The sequence below is a fragment of the Epinephelus moara genome, chromosome 4, assembly GCF_006386435.1.
Source record: "Epinephelus moara isolate mb chromosome 4, YSFRI_EMoa_1.0, whole genome shotgun sequence".
NCBI classification, from domain to species: Eukaryota; Metazoa; Chordata; class Actinopteri; order Perciformes; family Serranidae; genus Epinephelus; species Epinephelus moara.
Window position 1 is genome coordinate 15,336,989 of NC_065509.1, and position 18,439 is coordinate 15,355,427.

The 18,439-nt window shown below is 41.9% G+C and overlaps 1 protein-coding gene across 1 annotated transcript in view; it reads right to left on the minus strand.

The window, feature by feature from the left end:
- The window catches only part of gria1a (glutamate receptor, ionotropic, AMPA 1a), a 95,129-nt gene that overhangs the window by 53,835 nt on the left and 22,855 nt on the right, over positions 1–18,439 (minus strand). Inside the window, 4 exon segments of the mRNA XM_050042273.1 lie at positions 371–538; positions 1,441–1,599; positions 8,427–8,480; positions 14,636–14,820. Coding sequence (XP_049898230.1) covers positions 371–538; positions 1,441–1,599; positions 8,427–8,480; positions 14,636–14,820 — 566 coding nt within the window.

Genomic DNA, 18,439 nt, shown 5'->3' on the forward strand with positions numbered 1-18,439 from the left:
TGCATGAGTGTGTTTGTGTCTCCATGAGACACTGTGAAGTCTCAAGGCCAGTACAACATTTCTCTTTCTATCGCCAAATATTACATTTCTAAACTCAATTGTTGATGTCATATTCCATGATGATCACTGCTGAGCGTTATTGCCTGCAGGTTTTGTTTACGAGCCATGATGTCACATTTGATACTGGAGAGCTCTCCTACGACTTAATGTGAACTTTACACGACAGAATGAGACCTAATTTGTTCAGCCAGCCCCAACTCAGGAGCTGTTAGCCAATGTGTCATTCAAGAACTTGCGTGAGTGTGTGTGTGTGTCTATGTATTTGCATGTTTGTGCACGCAATGGTGTGTATCTTTGTACGCGCACAGACCTGCTGCAAGGCTCTCTGGATGTCTATGCCCTGTCCCCAGGGAGCTGGTGGGTTGGCAAGACACTCTCCAGCGTTGCCCCTGCGAGAGATGTCTATCCTCTGTCTCCTTAAATTCTGAAAGGCCGTGGACATGACTTTCACTCCGTCATATGTTAAAGCGCCTGTGTACTGTAAAGAGAGAGCAGACAGATAACACACAGGCCCAGTGTTAAAAAACTAATAAAGGTCTTAGTCGAGGAAAGGCAAGGCAGCAATGAAAAAAAAATTCAATGAATTCCAGCATTCCCCAGCTTTGAGTTTACACGAAAAGACATCATTTCTATTGCTTAAGTTTTCTGTTTATTTCTTGACCCTGCAAAAACAATCCTTTATCTCAGCTGGCTGGACTGTTGTTATGGCTAAAAATCAATAATCATTTAATAGCAGAAATCCCACATCTGAATCACCTAACTCAGATAAGATCAGGGGTTATCTGTCCACCAAATTTAATAGAAACCATTTCATGGCTTTTTTGCAATATGCTGCTGACAGTCACAAACAAACTAACTGACTGACGAGGGAAATAACAACTTTCTTGGCTTGACCTCACACAGAAAATCAGTTATTACAACTCCTCCATCATGGTTTAGTTTTACGTTACTTTAAACGTGACATCTTAGCATATGCTGTGCTGCTTTATGACTTCTTGTATTAATACTTTGAAGATAAAGGAAGGAAAATAAAAGATGGACAGTTAAAGATGAAAAAACAACTGGCCAGCTCCCTCAGTGTAAAAGTCCATAGTACAGACAGGCAGTCCAAAAATGCATCCGAGGCACCCTGACTGTAGTTAAAGATCCTTTAGTAATACATAGATTACCAACACGTTTCAACTAGAAAGTCTGTATTACGCTGAGTGAGCTGGCCAGTCTTTGTTTTTTATCTTCAAGTGACTGCCCCATCCTTGAAGAGCACCTGATTTTCTTTTACAACTAGCTACACAGAGCCTTAACCCAGCGCAGCACTCCCTATGTTGTCCCTCATTATCAGTGACTAAAAGACGGAGAGTTCAGAGAGCAAAGCAGTAGTACTTTGAGTCCACTCTTGGGCACTTTGGAGTCTTTGTTGTCAAACTCCATCCACTGCTGGACCACACGGCTGACGGTGGGCTCAGAGTTGTTGACGAGCTGGAAGCCGGTGATGTTCGCCCCACCTTTCCTCAGGTCCGTCAGGTCGATGTCCAGGAAACCCTGAGAAAGGAAGTGGACAGGCAGAGAGGTAAACTGAGACATGCAGGTAGGTAAAAGATATGCATATTGGAAATATGCAAAAACAGTTGCAAGCAAAGCAGAGTCCTCAGAGGAATTCACCAAAATTCATGGCAGCTGACACTGAACCATATTTTCCACAAAGATAAAAGGGAAAAGAGACATTCCATTTAAGCAGATACAGGGCTACAAGACACTGTGGACATCTTGCATTGCTTAACCATGATTTTTATTTTAATGTTGGCTGGAGTGACAATCCCAAATCTGAGGTCTCACTAGATCAGATCAAAACTTTTTGGCCTGTGACCCCTTCAAACAAATCAATGGCTGCTTTGTAGCTTCTTGTCACAGGTTATGCCTCATGGCGAGCTGCAGCTTTGAGTACTTTAAAAGTCAACAGACCGATTATTCCTTTATAGATTCTTTCATTTGAAGGATTTTAAAAGGCCTGACGAGGTCAAAGTATCCAGCGTTTTACCGAAAGAAAAAGAGGAAGAAAAACAGCAGGAAAAACAAACGTTTTGTGAAACTGAAATTTGTTTTATTTTCTGGGTCCTGCCCTCAGGTTGTGAACCACTGGGGGATAGGAATCACATGAGAGAAAAGAAACCTATTTATGCTGCACCAAATCTCGGAAGCTGTTGCCTACCATCTGACCACCAATATTTTGGGGGTTCCAGTGTAGCCAGCAGATATCTGGACCAAGACTTATTCTTTCTGTTATCACTGTTTACAGATCAACTGACCTTATGCTAAGGCCTGCCCCTTTGTGATGGTCCAACAAGCTGTCGGAGTAAGCACGAAGCCCACACTGTAACTAACTGCACTCCCTGAAGAAATATTATCATAGTTTTGAAGCAATGAAACAGTGATTCCAGAGAGAAGCAGACAGAGGGGTCTACAGTCTGTGTTTGAAGGATATATCCAGGATGTCAAACTGACTCAGCAGCAACAACAGGTTAAAAAGACAAAGATAGTTAGAAGCTAAAGCCGAACTATAGGCTACAGATCACAGTGTAAAAGTGAACCACCACATCACTGCTGATCGCCACAGAAGACAATGAATATAAAGGGAAACTTTGCTGATATTGAACCAGCTGTGTGGCATCGCAGTGTGTGCAGATGAACGGGTTTTGGCTTCACCCTGTGCCGCTGCCTGAGCCCAGACCTCTGCCGCCGGACAGGCAGGGATCTCAGAGGGAAGTCAAACAATGTTTATCTGCACACAATGCGATGACACAGAGCTGGTTGAATATCAGCAAAGTTTCCCTGCTTCCCTTCACTGGTTCCTGTACAGCAGGGTCGGTCTTTTTTCATTGTTATGATCATTAAAAAGCAACAGCAGCGTGTGTATACATTCAGTAGGCTATATCTTCAGTAGCTAGCTAGCTAACCCTACACTTTTCAGGGTTTTTGAGGGAAGAAACGTATATCTTTTTCCAACCTCTCCAGGTAACGACTATCATTAATACACAATGTGCCCCAGGCACAACATTTAGCTCGATGCCCACAAAACCAGCCTGGCCAAATTTGAAACGACTGCATTAGAGTCAATGGAGCACAGCTGTGTTGTTGTTATTGCTTGTTCTACCTTTATGCTACATTATGATTGGCCAGTCTGCGTCTGGTGGTGGGACTAAGCGAAGGGTCAATTAGCAAATTGAGACAGGTCCAGACAACATTTTAGCCTACCCCTCTAAAACAGATATAGTGCAGATATAGAAGAAAAAATACGATAAAAAGCTAGACAGTCATCAGACAATAGCTGATCGGTTCCTAGACTGCATTTTGGCCAATGTGTTCCCCCTGTTATTGCTCTCAATACGGACTGTTTATCTGCAGGCAACCAAAGCTCATTCAAACATGATTGGTCAATACCACTCAGACTACAAATGGAAACCAGAATGCTTCTGATATCAAAATTTTGTCCTGTTGCCTTCAGATACTGCATACATATTCAGATATCTATTTATAGAGATTATGCAACACCAAATCATGTTTGTTTTGTTTCTTTAACCTTTACTTTTATTTATTGTGAATTGGCAGATAAGTCTAACTCTGACACTTCAAATAAAACAAGGGAAACAGGCAGACATTACTTTGTTTCAGGAGGTCACGAGTCTAAAAGGAACCAGTGGTCTAGTGGTCACTTGGCATTAGAGGGTAATCCTGCAAAATGTGCTGCACTCTGGCTACTGTTTTAACTCTGCCATCAAAAGTGCAAGGGTTAATATCATAATGAAAATGGCAAATCCTCCTTTTTCACTTAGAGAGGTTATCCCATTGAGCATACTTCATCCCCGTCTTTCCTGAGGGGCAGGAGAAGTGAGAAAGAAAATAGAAACCTCATTTCATGTCTGTGTTCAGTCCGGAGCTAATCTCTGATAGACTGAGTCCTCATAGGCTACTGTTAACAATGGAAGGATCAAAACCTTATAGGCTACTGTGAACAATGCAAAGGATGCCTCGGGCAGAGCAGAATGGAGAAAGAAGCGATTTACTGTAATGGTATCATGTATTTTTCCCCCTGACTATTATGTGGAGAGAGCAGAGCGAGAGAAAGGCAGAGAGGCAGATTCGGTCTCTCAGCAGGCTGCCTGTCAGCGCCGGGAAAAGGAAGAGGCAGACAAGTGGGAATGGGTGGGAGTAGAGACTGAGCAGGAGTGGAGGAGAGAAGATTTGTCTGTGATTTGTGTAAGATTTAAGAGTAAAGTTTTGACTGATGAAAAGAAAAAGGTGTCTCTGGTGTTTCTCCTGCTCGCCAGGCATATATCTGACAACACAAACCTTTCTATCCTTTCCCTTTCTTCTCTGCCCTGATGTTATTTGTTTCATGTCATTTGAAGCTTTGGCTCTCTCTTGGCCATATGTCTATCTCAAACTCTCGGTTGTTTACTGTCTCTGATGAAAGACAAATAAGAAGAAAAGACAAAAAAAGAAATGGATGGCTGTTAACTAGTGGTGGAAAGTACCTACAAGTTACCCAGTAGTATATAAGGTTTAAGATGGTTGCTGATTGCATCCAACAGTGCTGTAGAAGAACTACAATGGCTGACACAAAAATGCCAGTGGCCCTGTCTAGAGCCAGTGTTTAATTGTCTGTTCTGGACTACTGCAGAACAAAATGGCGGACTCAGTGGGAGAGTTCCCACTGCATATGTGGATATAAACAGCTCATTCTAAGGTAACAAAAACACAATGATTCCTAAGCCCTGTTTCCACCAAACACTTGGTACCTCTGGAGCCAAAAGTAACCCTTCAGACATGGTACCTAGACCCTAGCATTTCCACTGTAGACTGCAGTGTTTCTAGCTCCTACCAGATCTGTGTGTGATAGGTACCCCAACAGAAGGGGTACCAAAAATGGGCACAGTACAGAACGGTCCCATTGGTACCATCCACAACTTTTTTACCGTGGAAACAGAAAAATGCGTACCGACCTGAACTGTACTGTACCGTACTGCTTGGTGGAAATGGGGCTTTAGTTTCAGCAGGTATTTGTACGCTAATGAAAACATAGTTATGAATATTAGACATCATTTCTGCCAATAGATGCCCCTGAATCTTACACATTGGACCTTTAATGCATCAACAATTATAATACAATATAAAATACTCTCAAATGGGCCATTTCTGCATAATGAGTACTTTTGCTTTTGGTACTTTAAATATAGTTTGATGGTAATAGTTTTGTTCTTTAAGTAAAATTTCGAGTACAACAAAGCATTGCTACTTTTACCTAAAGAAGTATTTCACCAGACCAACAAACGCTCTCATCGTGGGTGACATAATGCAAGCTTGGATGGTTTTCCACAGGAAACAATGTAGTAGCTGGCTGGTAACAAACAATGTTGAATTACAGTTGCACAGTAAACTAAAATATGTTTCTAAAAACATTTGAGGTGAGACACAGGCAACACAGTAACAGAATCTTGGTTCATATTTGATCGGCACTGCCTAGTTTGAGCTCAGTATTTTCAGCCTCTGCTTTTACAATACAGGAAACAGTTTGGCACCCACTTCCTGTTCACAAATTCTCATGTAACAGCTAAACAGTGCACTAAAATATGTTTCTGAACACATGTTAAGAAAGAAAAAGGCAATATCGTAACAGATTTTATATTTGATCAGCACTGCCTAGTTTTACTGTTTGATCTGTTTGAGAGAGAGAGAGAGACAGAGGTGCTGGGTCTCATTTATGAAATGTTAATAAATCTGTGAGTAGATTTGCACATAAAAAAAACCCTTGGTACTAAAAACCTACTCTGGATTCATGAACGCCGCGGAAAACACTGGATTTGATTGTAGGCACGTGTGAATGTTCATGAATGCCAATCAATCATAAATTGAAATTGCGCTCCCGCTTGTCAGCAATAAACATCCATCCCCACCCATAAATAGCCAATGGCCACCATAAATGGAGGTGATAATTACTATGGATAGGTTCTGCATTTGCTCCTGCAAACATGGAGCAAACAAAGAAAGAGAAACAGAGAAAAAGAAAAACATCCGTCTGACGCTGAGACTGAAGTTATTTTAGGTGAAGTTGGGTTGATTAGTAATGTGACAGAGACAGGTAAATCAAAGGCTTGGACGGAGGTAAACGTTAACTCAGTGTCATCTGTTGTAAGAACCATCCAAAAAGTCAAACGAAAATGGTTCAACATAAAGCTACAAGGAGGCTCTTCCCAGTCACAGTTCTCAGCTGCAGACCAGCGCAATGCTTGCATCATTGGAGAGACCTCTGTCAGTTTGTCCTCAGCACTGTTTGTCACTGTTGTGAAAATAAACCACACTAACCCAACAAGTAAGATAGTCTGGTGTGAAACCACATCATCTCCCTTCAGCTCTCCCTCAGATTCGGCTTCACCAACTGCCCGGCGTGAGCAGAGACAGACGCCAAATTACTTTCCTACATCCACAGGTCTTATTAAACCAAAACTCAATTTAAAATAATGTTTACGTCTCCCATGTCGCATCTCTGATATTTAACAAAAATGACATGCAGTTTGGGGCTGCATCACGTAAACAGGGCAGAGGGGTAGAACAGTGTTTTTCGGTTTTGTATAAGGTCGATTTAAATACATGTTTCAAAGGCATCTGTGTACATAAAAGAGCACAATACAAAGTAATAGTAATTTCTAATAATGACAAGCATCATTTATGTGCAATATCTTATTTACACAAGCACTGCAAGCAGTCAGAAACAGGTGTAGATTTTGTTAGTACCTATGAAAAGATCGAAGTTACTAACATATTGATGAATGGTGAAATACAGTTTACAGTTTACACACAAACTTTTCTGCTCATATTAAATGAATGAGACCCTTTGTGTGTATAGTGGAAAGCATACGACACACGGGAGTAAGATCTGCAGTATGAGCAACAGCCCTAGAGCCAGTGCAAATCTATGTTTCACATCATCCAGCGGATTTAATCCGGGGGATGAGCAGGGAGATCTGGGCGCTGGTAAAATGGAGGGAAGGTTACCACAGTTCATTCACTATGCGTATGGTTATGATACAAAGCTGGTAGAAAACTGTAAAAGTATCCCTTTAAGTAAAACCTCTAAATACTTCCTTCACCACTGCTGTTAACTAGCTCTAGCTCAGAGTTCAGATTGTTTCCATTTGGTGCTGAGGAAGGTCGGCGGGGTGGCAGGTACAAAATGAAGGCTAGCTCAAGCTCCAGGAGACAAAAGCAAGTAAAGAAGAGACATAGTGTTCAGCCTCTCTCCCTCCTCTCATTGCCGTCTCCCTAATGTACCTGTGTGCTGCCAGGTGTCCATATTTCTCAGCTGAGCAGACAGACTAGTGTCTTTTTTTCTGCTCCATGTATGAGCTAATGCAGCGCAGTGAGCTGAAGAGGTTACTATAGAAACTAGCCTTTGCTAACACTGGACATGGAGGGTGGTATTTCTGACAGATATTTCATCCACATTTTAACCACTCAAATTCTTTTGTGTATGGCTCTGTCACACTATGTTTTCACACACACACACACAGCTGCAAATGTACACACACATAAGTAAATTAAGAAAATTCTGAAAAGGTGCAAGGACATAGAAAAAGTAATTTTTGTACAAACCTTTTAATGGGCCCATTATAAATGACTGTGGCCACTTTGCGTATCAGCTGTTATTACCGTCCGAGCCTTATCATTTAAAATTAAATCTGGCAAACTGGCCCGACAAGAGAGATTGAGCCAATCTAAAACTCCAGCAGTGAGAAATTGTTCAAGCCAGCAGCTGCATATTAATGCTGTTATTACTACAGCTTCGGTTGATGTCAATTTTCTCTTCATTTGGTTGCATTTAGTGAGTCTGAGCAGTGCTGAAGGGGTCCACACACCATTTGCACTGAGAAAATGGCAGCAGACAAAGCGAGCTAATGGATATAAGCTTGCATACATTGGCTGCCTGACCTTTTTCTGTCACTGTGAGTCTGCATAGATTTCTGACTGTCACACATTCCCCTGCCTGTGCTTCACTGTGAGTCTACCACTGTGCTGCTGTTATGTCTGCAGGTCTGACGGCGCAGAGGAAGAATATATGAAGTAGCTGAAGAGGAAAATGGGATGAGAGAACATAAAAGACATAAAACCAGATAGTTTTAGGCTAAATTATTCGGCACATGCAAGTCCATTAAACTGGCAATAAAGCAAGGAAAGTCTGGAATCCTGTTAAAAGCCACATTTAATAGCAACGCAAATTCATTCATCGAGACATGAAAGTGTGCAGACAAGTATGGACATTTTTCAAAGACAATCTAAACAGATAAAAATGCTGTGATATAATGATGATTCCTTACCAGGTTAGCCAGGATGTAATGGTAGCTCTTTGCATTCTTGCCTTGTTCAACAATCTGCAAGACAAGGTCAGAGGAGATAGAGAGAATAAAACGCCTGTGATCCAAACAGACTGTTGGTTTGTGTGTGTGTGTGTGTGTGTGTGTGTGTGAGGCTTTGACAGTGTCTCAGCAGTATACCTGGTACAGTGCACAGTGCTCGACCTTGTGTAGGACAGACAGAGAAGAGGTTCACAATGTATCAGACTAAAAGGACTTAACACTTAACATTAAGAAGAATACAGGTGAGTAACTTAACAAAAATCAGCTTTAATACGAGTAACAGGTCAACATGCCAACAGATTACGCACTCCGTTTAATAAAAGACATCAACGTAGCTTCAAGAAAATGACAGTTATGGAGTTTGTTCAAAAAAACAATTAATAAAAAATGCCATCTCCTTTCCTCTCAATCGTTGTTTCCTCTTCTCCTCCCCTTGCTCATGTCCTTCTCTCCTCTATTCTCCCATCTCCTTCCCTCTCCTCTCCCATATCCTCCTCTCCTCTACTCTTGTCTCTCATTTCCTCTTCTCCTCCCTTCTCCCCTTCCTTCTCATTTTCTCCCCTTCTTCACTCCCCTCTCCCATCTCCTTTTTTCTCCTATCTTGCTTCTTCCTCTTTTCTCATTTCCTCCTCTCCTCTCTTCTCTTCTCCTCTCCCTTTTCCTCCTCTCCTTCTCTCCCCTTCCCAATCCCACCTCTTTCTCTGTCCTCCTCTGCCCTGCTCTGCATGGCATTTCTTACAAATTGTTTGACTTTGGCCTCGCCTCTTCTTTTTCTTTTCCTGCTCCTCTCTCCTGTTCTTTTCCCCCTTTTATTTCTTTCCTCTCCTCTCCCCTCTTTCTCTCATTCCCTCACCTCCTCTGCTCTCTCATCTCCTTTCCTCTCCTCTTTTGCTTCCTCCTCCTCTCTCATTTCCTCCTCTCCACTCTTCTGCTCTGCTCTCCCGTATCCCCCTCTCCTCCCCTCTCCTCTCCAATTTCCTCCTCCCCTCCCCTCCCCTCCCCTCCCCCATCGCCTTTCCTTTCCTCTATTGTGTCATCTTTTTTTCTGCTCTGCAGGGCTGTTTTTACAATTGTTTTGCCTTTGGCCAGACACTCACTCCTGTAAAAACATATTGTCTACCGCTCACAAACTCACCACTTCTAAGAAAAGCAACTAAATAAACAAACTCACTTAAATATTATAATTATGATGTGCAGCTACAAATAAAGGCAAAGCATGCCCTGAAACAACCCGAGCTGAACGTTTTAAAAGCAAGAAATTATAATTATTACAATTAAGTGAAAATAGGAAGGACAGTCAAATGACTTAATAAAAGGATCAGAACATGAATGAACAAATAAATGAATATTCAACTCTTAAATGGAAGGAAACTATACATAACAAATCGCACTCCACATCCTCTGGGCTTTTACGTGTCACCGATTTGTAAGTGCTGTATATATACTATAGTATATTTGCCTCCCTCCTCCTCCACCTCGTCTGTGTTCCCCTGAGGGCTCAGATTTGATCTTTGATCTAATATTGAAATAACTTACAATATTCCTGGAACTCCACCGCCAGCTACCAAACGTCAAATAATAAAGTCTGTCAGTGCTGAACTGTGCACAAGCCCCTCTCCCACGCCTGTATCTCTCCTCTGCCTGCGCTGCTGTCGTTCTCTAACTGCAGGCGTCACAGGTCAGCCGAGCACTGAGGGTCAGCACCGTTTGAACATCACAGAGAGGTGTGTGCCAGAGCTGGTTTATTTATGTATGAAATGGGCACATTGGACACAAGTCTGACTGACGTTTGACTGTAGATGTGGTGTGAGATTAAAAGAAAAATCCCCGTTGGTGGCACTCAGGGCAACTGTCTAGTTCGCCTAAATAAAGAGCCTGCTGTACTGTACAACAAATGCGTGTGTCATCGCAGCATACTGGGCAGTCAGTTAGAATAAGGCAGAGCGTGCAGCGCTTATTCAAAGCCATGCACCATCCAATTAATAGCCTTAGGACAGCGGATAAGAGGCTCATTCCACAGTCTCTGTTCAGGCACTATGCATGACCTCACACATTTTTCACTCCTCTCGCTCTCTGCGAGCATTTTCCCTCGCGTATACTTCAGGGCGTGTACTCATTTGTTTCTGTGTTATGTGTGTGTGTCTAATGATGCTGTAGGTCATGACAGAAGGTGGCATTTGTTATTAATGGTGACCCCAGCACAAGGCGGGCCCCACGGCTGAGCCCTGGGCAAGGAAAAACTGAAGGGAAGGAGAGACACCAATTCACTCGACACTGGGGGAAAACACTTATTACTGCCACAGTGGACCGTCAAATGGAAATGTTTTGGATGTGAGGAGCCTTTTAATTATACATGCAGATTTAAAGAGTCATTCAAAGTTCAGCCCCAAGAGAACGGGTCGCGCTTTTGTCTCTCTGCTGGAAAACGCACTTGGAAACGTTTTTGAGGTAGCTCTTCTGTCACAATGAATGTTCTCTAAGGAGACTATATCAACATTCAGTTCATGTGAGAAGTCGCCCTCAGGAAACTGTCAGTGACATTATCGTAGGAGAATCTGTGTACTGTATGAGATGAATGAGATGAGCACAGGAGGGGGTGTAAAGGGCAAAAGAGGCAGGGGTGTTCTGTGTGTGTCTGTGTGTGTGCGTTCGCCATTGTTTGGATGCATAGGCGGGACGGTGGAGGTGGAGGCAGGGAGCAGATGTGGGTGATTGATGGTGGCCGTCTGAACGGAGAACTTCTCAGGCTCAGCTCCTGTAAACTGGTAAGAACTGATGCAATAACCTTAACTGTAGACACCGGGCCATCAATAACAGTCACGGAGCAGCCACAGCCTACACATATAGATGGGGACTGTGTGTGTGCATGTGTGCGTCTGTGTGTCATGAACATGTGTGTGCGTTTTTTTTCTTTTCTTATCAACAACAATATACTGAGCCAGAAAAGAACTATTAAAATCTGACTGAAAAGTCATAAATCACACAAGTGACATCAGCAAGCAAAACAATACAAATATGACAAATGTGTGGATATTTCTGAGGATACAATTGCCTGTGCACATAAAATGTTGCTGTGTCTGTCAAGCTCCTGTTCTTGCACGGTACATTTCAGTTTACAAGACCTTTTTGACGGCAGATTTTGACTTATCATAGCAGGAAAAGCTCAGGTGAAACAAATATTGTTTTTAAGATGGCTCAGTTCCAGTGTTCAGAAAGGAACCGTTCATTATTTATGAGCAGGGAGGGGGTGGTGCAAAATGGGGAGGCAAGTCAAATAATTTTTTAAGCACTAGGGAGGGACTTGTGTTTTTTATTTTAGCTTAGACAGGGGACATACAACTTTAAATGCTTGTATTTTGTATTTTTTTTAAATTCCCCTTGGAACCTCAAATCCTGCTAGTGGGTTTAAAAAGACATGTTTCCTTTAAAAAACACCAAAATTTAACCATTTATCATTGCCTGAAACTTTAAAAACAGATATTATCATTAGCTTTTCAAATTACTACAGGCCTTGAACACATCATGTGCAATGAAGGCTTCCGTCATGAAAATCCTTTAATTTAACATCTCATTTAAAATTTCGCCAAAAACAAACTGCTCGCATTAACATTAGATTCTGCCCTCCTGCATGCATGACAACAGTGACAAACCAAGGCTGGATTCAGTTCCAGGATTTCATTTTCAATTTTTAACTTTCAAACATCAAAGGGTAAGTTATAAAAATCTCTTAACGTCTGCTGTGCCAAATTACTGATGCTGTGTTCAGTTTTTGGGTGAAAGCAGTCATTACATGCATCCATATTCTGCTGAGGTGCACACACAGCTTGTGCAATGATGTGATTTGTAAGAAGAATTTGCATTTTACTTAAGAAATTAGCTGTTTGTTTTGGTGATAACTCTCACTCCCTTGCTGTTTGCTCATTGCATTGGCTCATGTACGTACATTTGTTGTAAATATTAAAAAAAATATATGGTTATTTATAGTAGAGGGAGGGTCATACTTTCAACAAGACAGTCAGGGAGGCTAAAGGAAAATATATCTGCAGCTTCTAGAAGGCTCGAGATTAAAAATATAAAGAAAGAAGTTGCATCCCTGTCATCCCCCTCCTCCCTCCTCTGATAAATAAAGTACAATCCCTAGGCCATGACAGTGAGCCAGCATCATAAATACCAGAGCCATGGAACTAGCTCACCTGTATGAAATGCACCCTTTATAAATTTCAATAATTATACCTTTGCTTTTCTTGCTACAATGCGCCAAAATGTCTGCTGTGAAAAAGCCTATAATCACAGTAGCAGATTTACCGCTCAACATTTTTAGTCATTTTTAGAAACAATGGGTGCTAAGACAGAGGTAGCCAGTTGGAAAGTCAACTGTCCCTGGCAGATTTTATCAGCTGTAGCTAGCTAATTAAGCTAAGGTTAACTACATGAGTGGGTTGAAAAAGCTGACTGCGGCCGACTATTTCATGTTTCCACCTGAATCGTTTTAAACAAGAAGCCTAAGGGGGGTGTAATATTGGTAATGAATGGCTACAAGCATGATATTGTGATTAAAGACTGAGGCTAAAGCTATGTGCCCTGGGCAAAAAGTTAGCATCTTCACCAGTTGATTATAACATAACATTCTAAGCTCTAACTCTGTCGCTCTAACATAACATTCATAGCATGCATATGTTTTTGTTTTTAAAACGTATGTTCCAGTTGTAAAAGAGAAAAAGCTTTTAGGTTGAAAACTAACGTACAGTTGAGCACGGTATGCCAGCTGCTGTACCTGGATAAGGAGTCTGGGTGAGACTAGTAGGACAGAGTTGCTAACGTTACTTTAAATTCTTCCACACAAAGAGGATGTGCTATGCATGAAATTATTTTTTTATAATGTAACCTCTGACACCATAAAATAATGTCGCAAAATACTTTTTGACTTTGGAGTAATCCTCTTTTAGGCTACTTCTGTAGGAAGCACACTAGTTAGCCTGACATGCTAACAACTGCATCTTCTCTTAGAGCACACAAATGCTATTTATTCATTTTTCACACTTTCACTCTCATGATTTTGGTTTTGTAAATTGTACAAAAATGCGCCACCATCAAAACTATTTAAAGTGGAAACAGACAACTTTTCAACTTCCTCCACCCCTAGCGTTTTTCCAGGTGGTAGCCTAGTATTGTTGGCTCAGTGGCAAATACAACCGGATCACTTTACATTTCCATCAAAGCCTAGCAACTACCAACAACACTGGACCCACTGCATTTTGTTTTCTACAGTGACTTTGGTTGTTTCACCATCCGCCATTTCTGCAACTGGAGACAGCTAAACAAAAGCTCTATCCGCTTCCTGTTTGGTTGCACAATCATTGATGCTCTTCCTTTGAGCTGTAAAGTAAGCCTTCATTTTCCTGGGAGACTGTTCCCGCTGACAGGCAGAATTACATAGTGAAAGTAAGGCTTAGAGGAAAGCAATCTAAACGCTAATGGTGTCATTATTCTATAGCCATTACATTGTGCAATCAACACTGATTCCATTATAATAAGTTAAAGCAAAAAACATGTCTGTTTCCACTTTAAATGCTGAGGCACACTGCTTCAATGTGCAGTAAAATCCAAAGCTTGACAGGCCTGTCATGCCTAATTACGGTTGCTAAGCTTGTGATTGGGCAAACTGTGTTTGGGGGAAGAGGTTTAGCCAACAGTCGATTGTGATGCCAAGATCCGTCTCCTTCCAACCACACAGAGGTGAGTAAGTGATGATCCTATCACAGAAGAAGTGCCGACTCCAAATGCCAATGCTGGGTTATTTATCTCTCCTGTCCTTGACGCTCCAGGAGACTAAACACCACAGCAGACCCCCAACCAACCCCCACTCTCCATTTACATCCCCTCCTTTCTCCTTTGTTTGTCTGATTAAAACATGCACAGCCTTGTCCTACAGTGTGTGTATTTTGAATTTCTGAAGAAGTCCTTTAAACGTAACATGCAGGCTAATTACTCGGTTTATAATAAGCTTGATGTGCTGATCATGTAAGAATCGTACTTATGTTATTGGGAGCTACAGCATTACATGCATGGCTTTATTATGAGGTTGCAGCCTTTCAGCTGAAGTTGCATTATATATTGCAACATAATTACATAATCCTGTCTCATTGCAAAAACAGAGAAAATCTCTTCACCTTTTTCAGGATGCCAGTGAGCCTCTCTGTCTCACAGTCGATGATAATCTGGCCCTCCTTCCTCTTGTCCAAATCCTGGAACACTTTCAAGAAGGAGGCCTCCGTCATGGTCTCCACATTGACTGAGGTCACCAGCCAGTTCCTCTCCGCTGCTGTGTCCAGGACCTTCTGCAGCACTGACAGGCCTAGACGGAAGAGTGGAGAAGGTTAAAACTATCAGTGCAAGAAGTGCATTCTGACTAAACTGGGAAAGAAAAAAAAACTGTGCAGGTGTTTCCAGAAAAAGTTCTGCAAAGACATTCAAGATGAAGTGATGAATGACTAGCACGTACTGTACCGAGGGTGATCCATAAGTGTCTGTATTTTATTAGGCAGCACGAGACATAAATTATGTGCAGGTTAATGTTATACAGTGTGTGGTTATATTATGAGCTAAAAGATGAATTAAAACAATTTGGGAACAAAACAGAAGCTGTGCAGAAAACCAAACCGCTCTTGATAAGCTTATCCATCAGAACCTCCCCTGTAGCCTCAGTGATGAAGTGTAACGAGTGGGACAGTCCATTAAGCACTTTGACACGTACAGGTGTGTTTTTCCACTTCATACAGCGTGGGGCTAAATAATCACCACTTTCACACTAACAAATAACCAGCCCGTGCATCAGCGCAGACGACGCACTCACAGCCAGCTTTACGTCCTCCGAGCACCAATTACAGGTGGCGTTACTCGATTACACTGTCTCTGCGGAGACACTTGTGCATCACAGAGGCAGAGGCTGAGCAGCCAATGAGCTTAAGGCACATGCTCAGACAGTAAAAAAAAAAAAAAAAGGCGATTAGGGAACACATTGATCTTGAGCTCTGATTTACAGTCTGACTCACTGTTGTACTCCTTTGCTGCTGGCAGTAGACCAATCAGATTCCTCTCGAGCTGGCAGCCACAGTTGTTCCACCGAGTAAATAAAGTAATTTCACCCGCAGCAGACTGGCAGACATTACCCAAATGAATTACAGCAATTACAAAAATTTAGAAAATGTAAACTAATACTTGATTTATCTGTATTTGTTTTACCACCGCTAAGCTGGCAAACACTGCTGGAGTCACCGTGGGCCTACACATAATGTGTTTTGTATATTCCTCCATGCTTGTTTGTTCATGTTCATACAGGCATTTTATGCATATTGAGCAAATGTAAATATGGCTTATCCACAACAACAGCAACACAGACCCCGTCAAAAGAAGAATGAGAGAGGCACTCGCAGCCTTTGAAAGATGATTGCCTGGCCTTATTAAAATGCACACCAGCTGCTCTCCAGGCAATCCATGCTGCCGATTTGACACCAGGTCATTAAGAAATGAAAAGATGGATGCTGTTTCACCTCCACACATGACCACAACACAGTACATGTAAATAAAATAGACACCCCCCCGAAAAATGACGTTTGGAAATGTACATGGAGACATGTAGCTCCTTCCGTGGTGTCTCTATCCATTCTCTGTGGCTCATGAGTGAATAATGGTAGTCCTTGGTGTTGACAGATTCAGTAGAAGCTGTGAAACAGATGATAGGCATGGGAACACAGGGGGCAGTTAATCATGGCCGTGAATAAGGCCAGTGGGCTCTGAGGAGAGTGGACAACTTCCTCTGAACGGAGTGAAAGGGTTCAGCACCATGGACAGCACCGTGCACCGTGATCTGAGGAAGCTAAAGCTCTCTCTATCTCCTCATGCCTTCTCTTTTAATTATCTCACCTCGTCCTAATGTCTCTGTGTGTATTTATTTGGTAATCTGGTTTTGCATTATGTACATTATGTTCCAGCACTTGAGCAAGACCAGTTAAAATTAGTGCTGGAATCTCATTAACGCTTGGTGTTGAGAATGTTCTGCACTGTAATGTAATACAGCGAGACCTGGCGTCAACTTTGCTTTAATGCTATCTGTGTGGCTGGTCTATTACATTTCTTATCTTCCATCTACTCTTCATTCCTTCCCTGCTTTCTTCCCTTTTTTGTCTCACTCTGTTAGCACTGAATATCCTCTCGCCTTTTCAAATGTAGCTATGTGGCTGATGCACCCCTATAAATCAGAGCCAGCCTGACAGTGAGGCTCGTGAGACTGGCCAAGGTAAAAATGGTCCTCCAAAGGCATCCTGGAAGAGAATAATATCATAATGGAATCTGGCTGTCATAAGCAACCCTCTGGCCAGAGGCAATACACGGAGACCCGGGCACCAGGCAATCGAAGGTAAAGAAAATAACACTTTGGGGAAACCATTTCCTGAATATTGTTTATGATAGGTTTAATGGGCTATCAAATTTGTTTTCCCGTGCTTGGCTTTTGAAAATAAAAGGAGAGGCACTTTTATTAGCAGTAAGACAGCAAGATAGATGTTAATAGGGAAAAAAAAAAGGGGGGGGGGGGGGGGGGGGATATTAAAGTTGCAGAAGTGTTAGGAAAGTGACACTGCATATGGTATATTTTTATGTCCTTGTCCAATTCACATAATGGATAAAACACTGAAAAAATCTCAAGTATGAATGCATATAATATAAATATATATATACTGTATACATTAGAGAGCTTTTAACCTTTTTATGGGCAATATCACCAACGAGTGCCAAATACAGATACTTGGAAAAAGCACAGACTATAGGGGGCGCTAGTAAGAGGCTAAAATTATAATTTAAAAACCCTTTACCATGTGTAAAGGAGACAACACAGAAAACTACACTATGAAATGCACCGCCGCTCCGTCAAAAAAAGACAAGGTCTTCTTGGAAGCTTCTGAAATGCACTGTTGCACGTCTGGTAGAATCACAAGCATTGCCTAGAGCGGTGGTTCCCAACTGGTCCAGCCATGGGGTCCAGATTTCTCCTTACTCATTAGTTCATGGTCCACACAGTTTAATACATTCAGTGTCATATTCTTGTGTTTGGCCATGTCGTCAAGGTAGTTTGCCGTCTCTGTCAAGTAGCTGTCACTCTACAGGAGGTAACGGCACTTCAAAATAAAAGCTCTGTGCTGGAAATTCACTGTACTTAAAAATAAAGTGGCTTTTTACAAACTTGACACATTAGCGAGTCACTTGTGGTCCATTCAGAATGGACCCGCGACCCACCGGTTGGGAACCACTGGTCTAGAGTGGCCACGATCAGCTCCGGCGACTGTGTTGCAGATGAAACGCGGTGCAGCTGTGCCTGGTGGAACTCAGAGCTCGCGTATCTGTTCATTTCATGCTTGCTTTGTTTCATATCTGGTGTACTGTCTGCAAGATATGTGTACTACCCAGTTGTTAGGGTGGAAAAAAAGCTATGATTATTTTCATTTTCAACTTGCTATGAATTATTTCTGTTGTGTTGGTAAAATATATTTCTAAAAAAAAGGTCATAGTTCGTACGGGTTTGAGATCTGTGTAGCCACAAACAACCTTTTCATTCAACCTCTGCATTCATATGAGCAGTGACTGATCCTCTTAAACAAATAACAATAACAAAACAAACATCTGTGAGTGGTAAAGCCAAATTGACCTCAGGATAAATGAATGTTAATCTGTGTGAAGAATGATAATCGGAAAATTGATTGTAATTTTGTGCGAAATGCTCACAGTTGATGGAGCTGCCCATGGCGCACATGTGCGCACACACACACACACACACACGCCAAACAAATTCCTCACAACTAAACATGATTTTTCTTAAAGGCTTAAAATAACCCTGTAGGAAGGGTGACTACAGCGTAGTATCCAGGCAACAGAGGACTACTGATATGGATTCCACTGGCTCCATCCCACCACTCAATCAC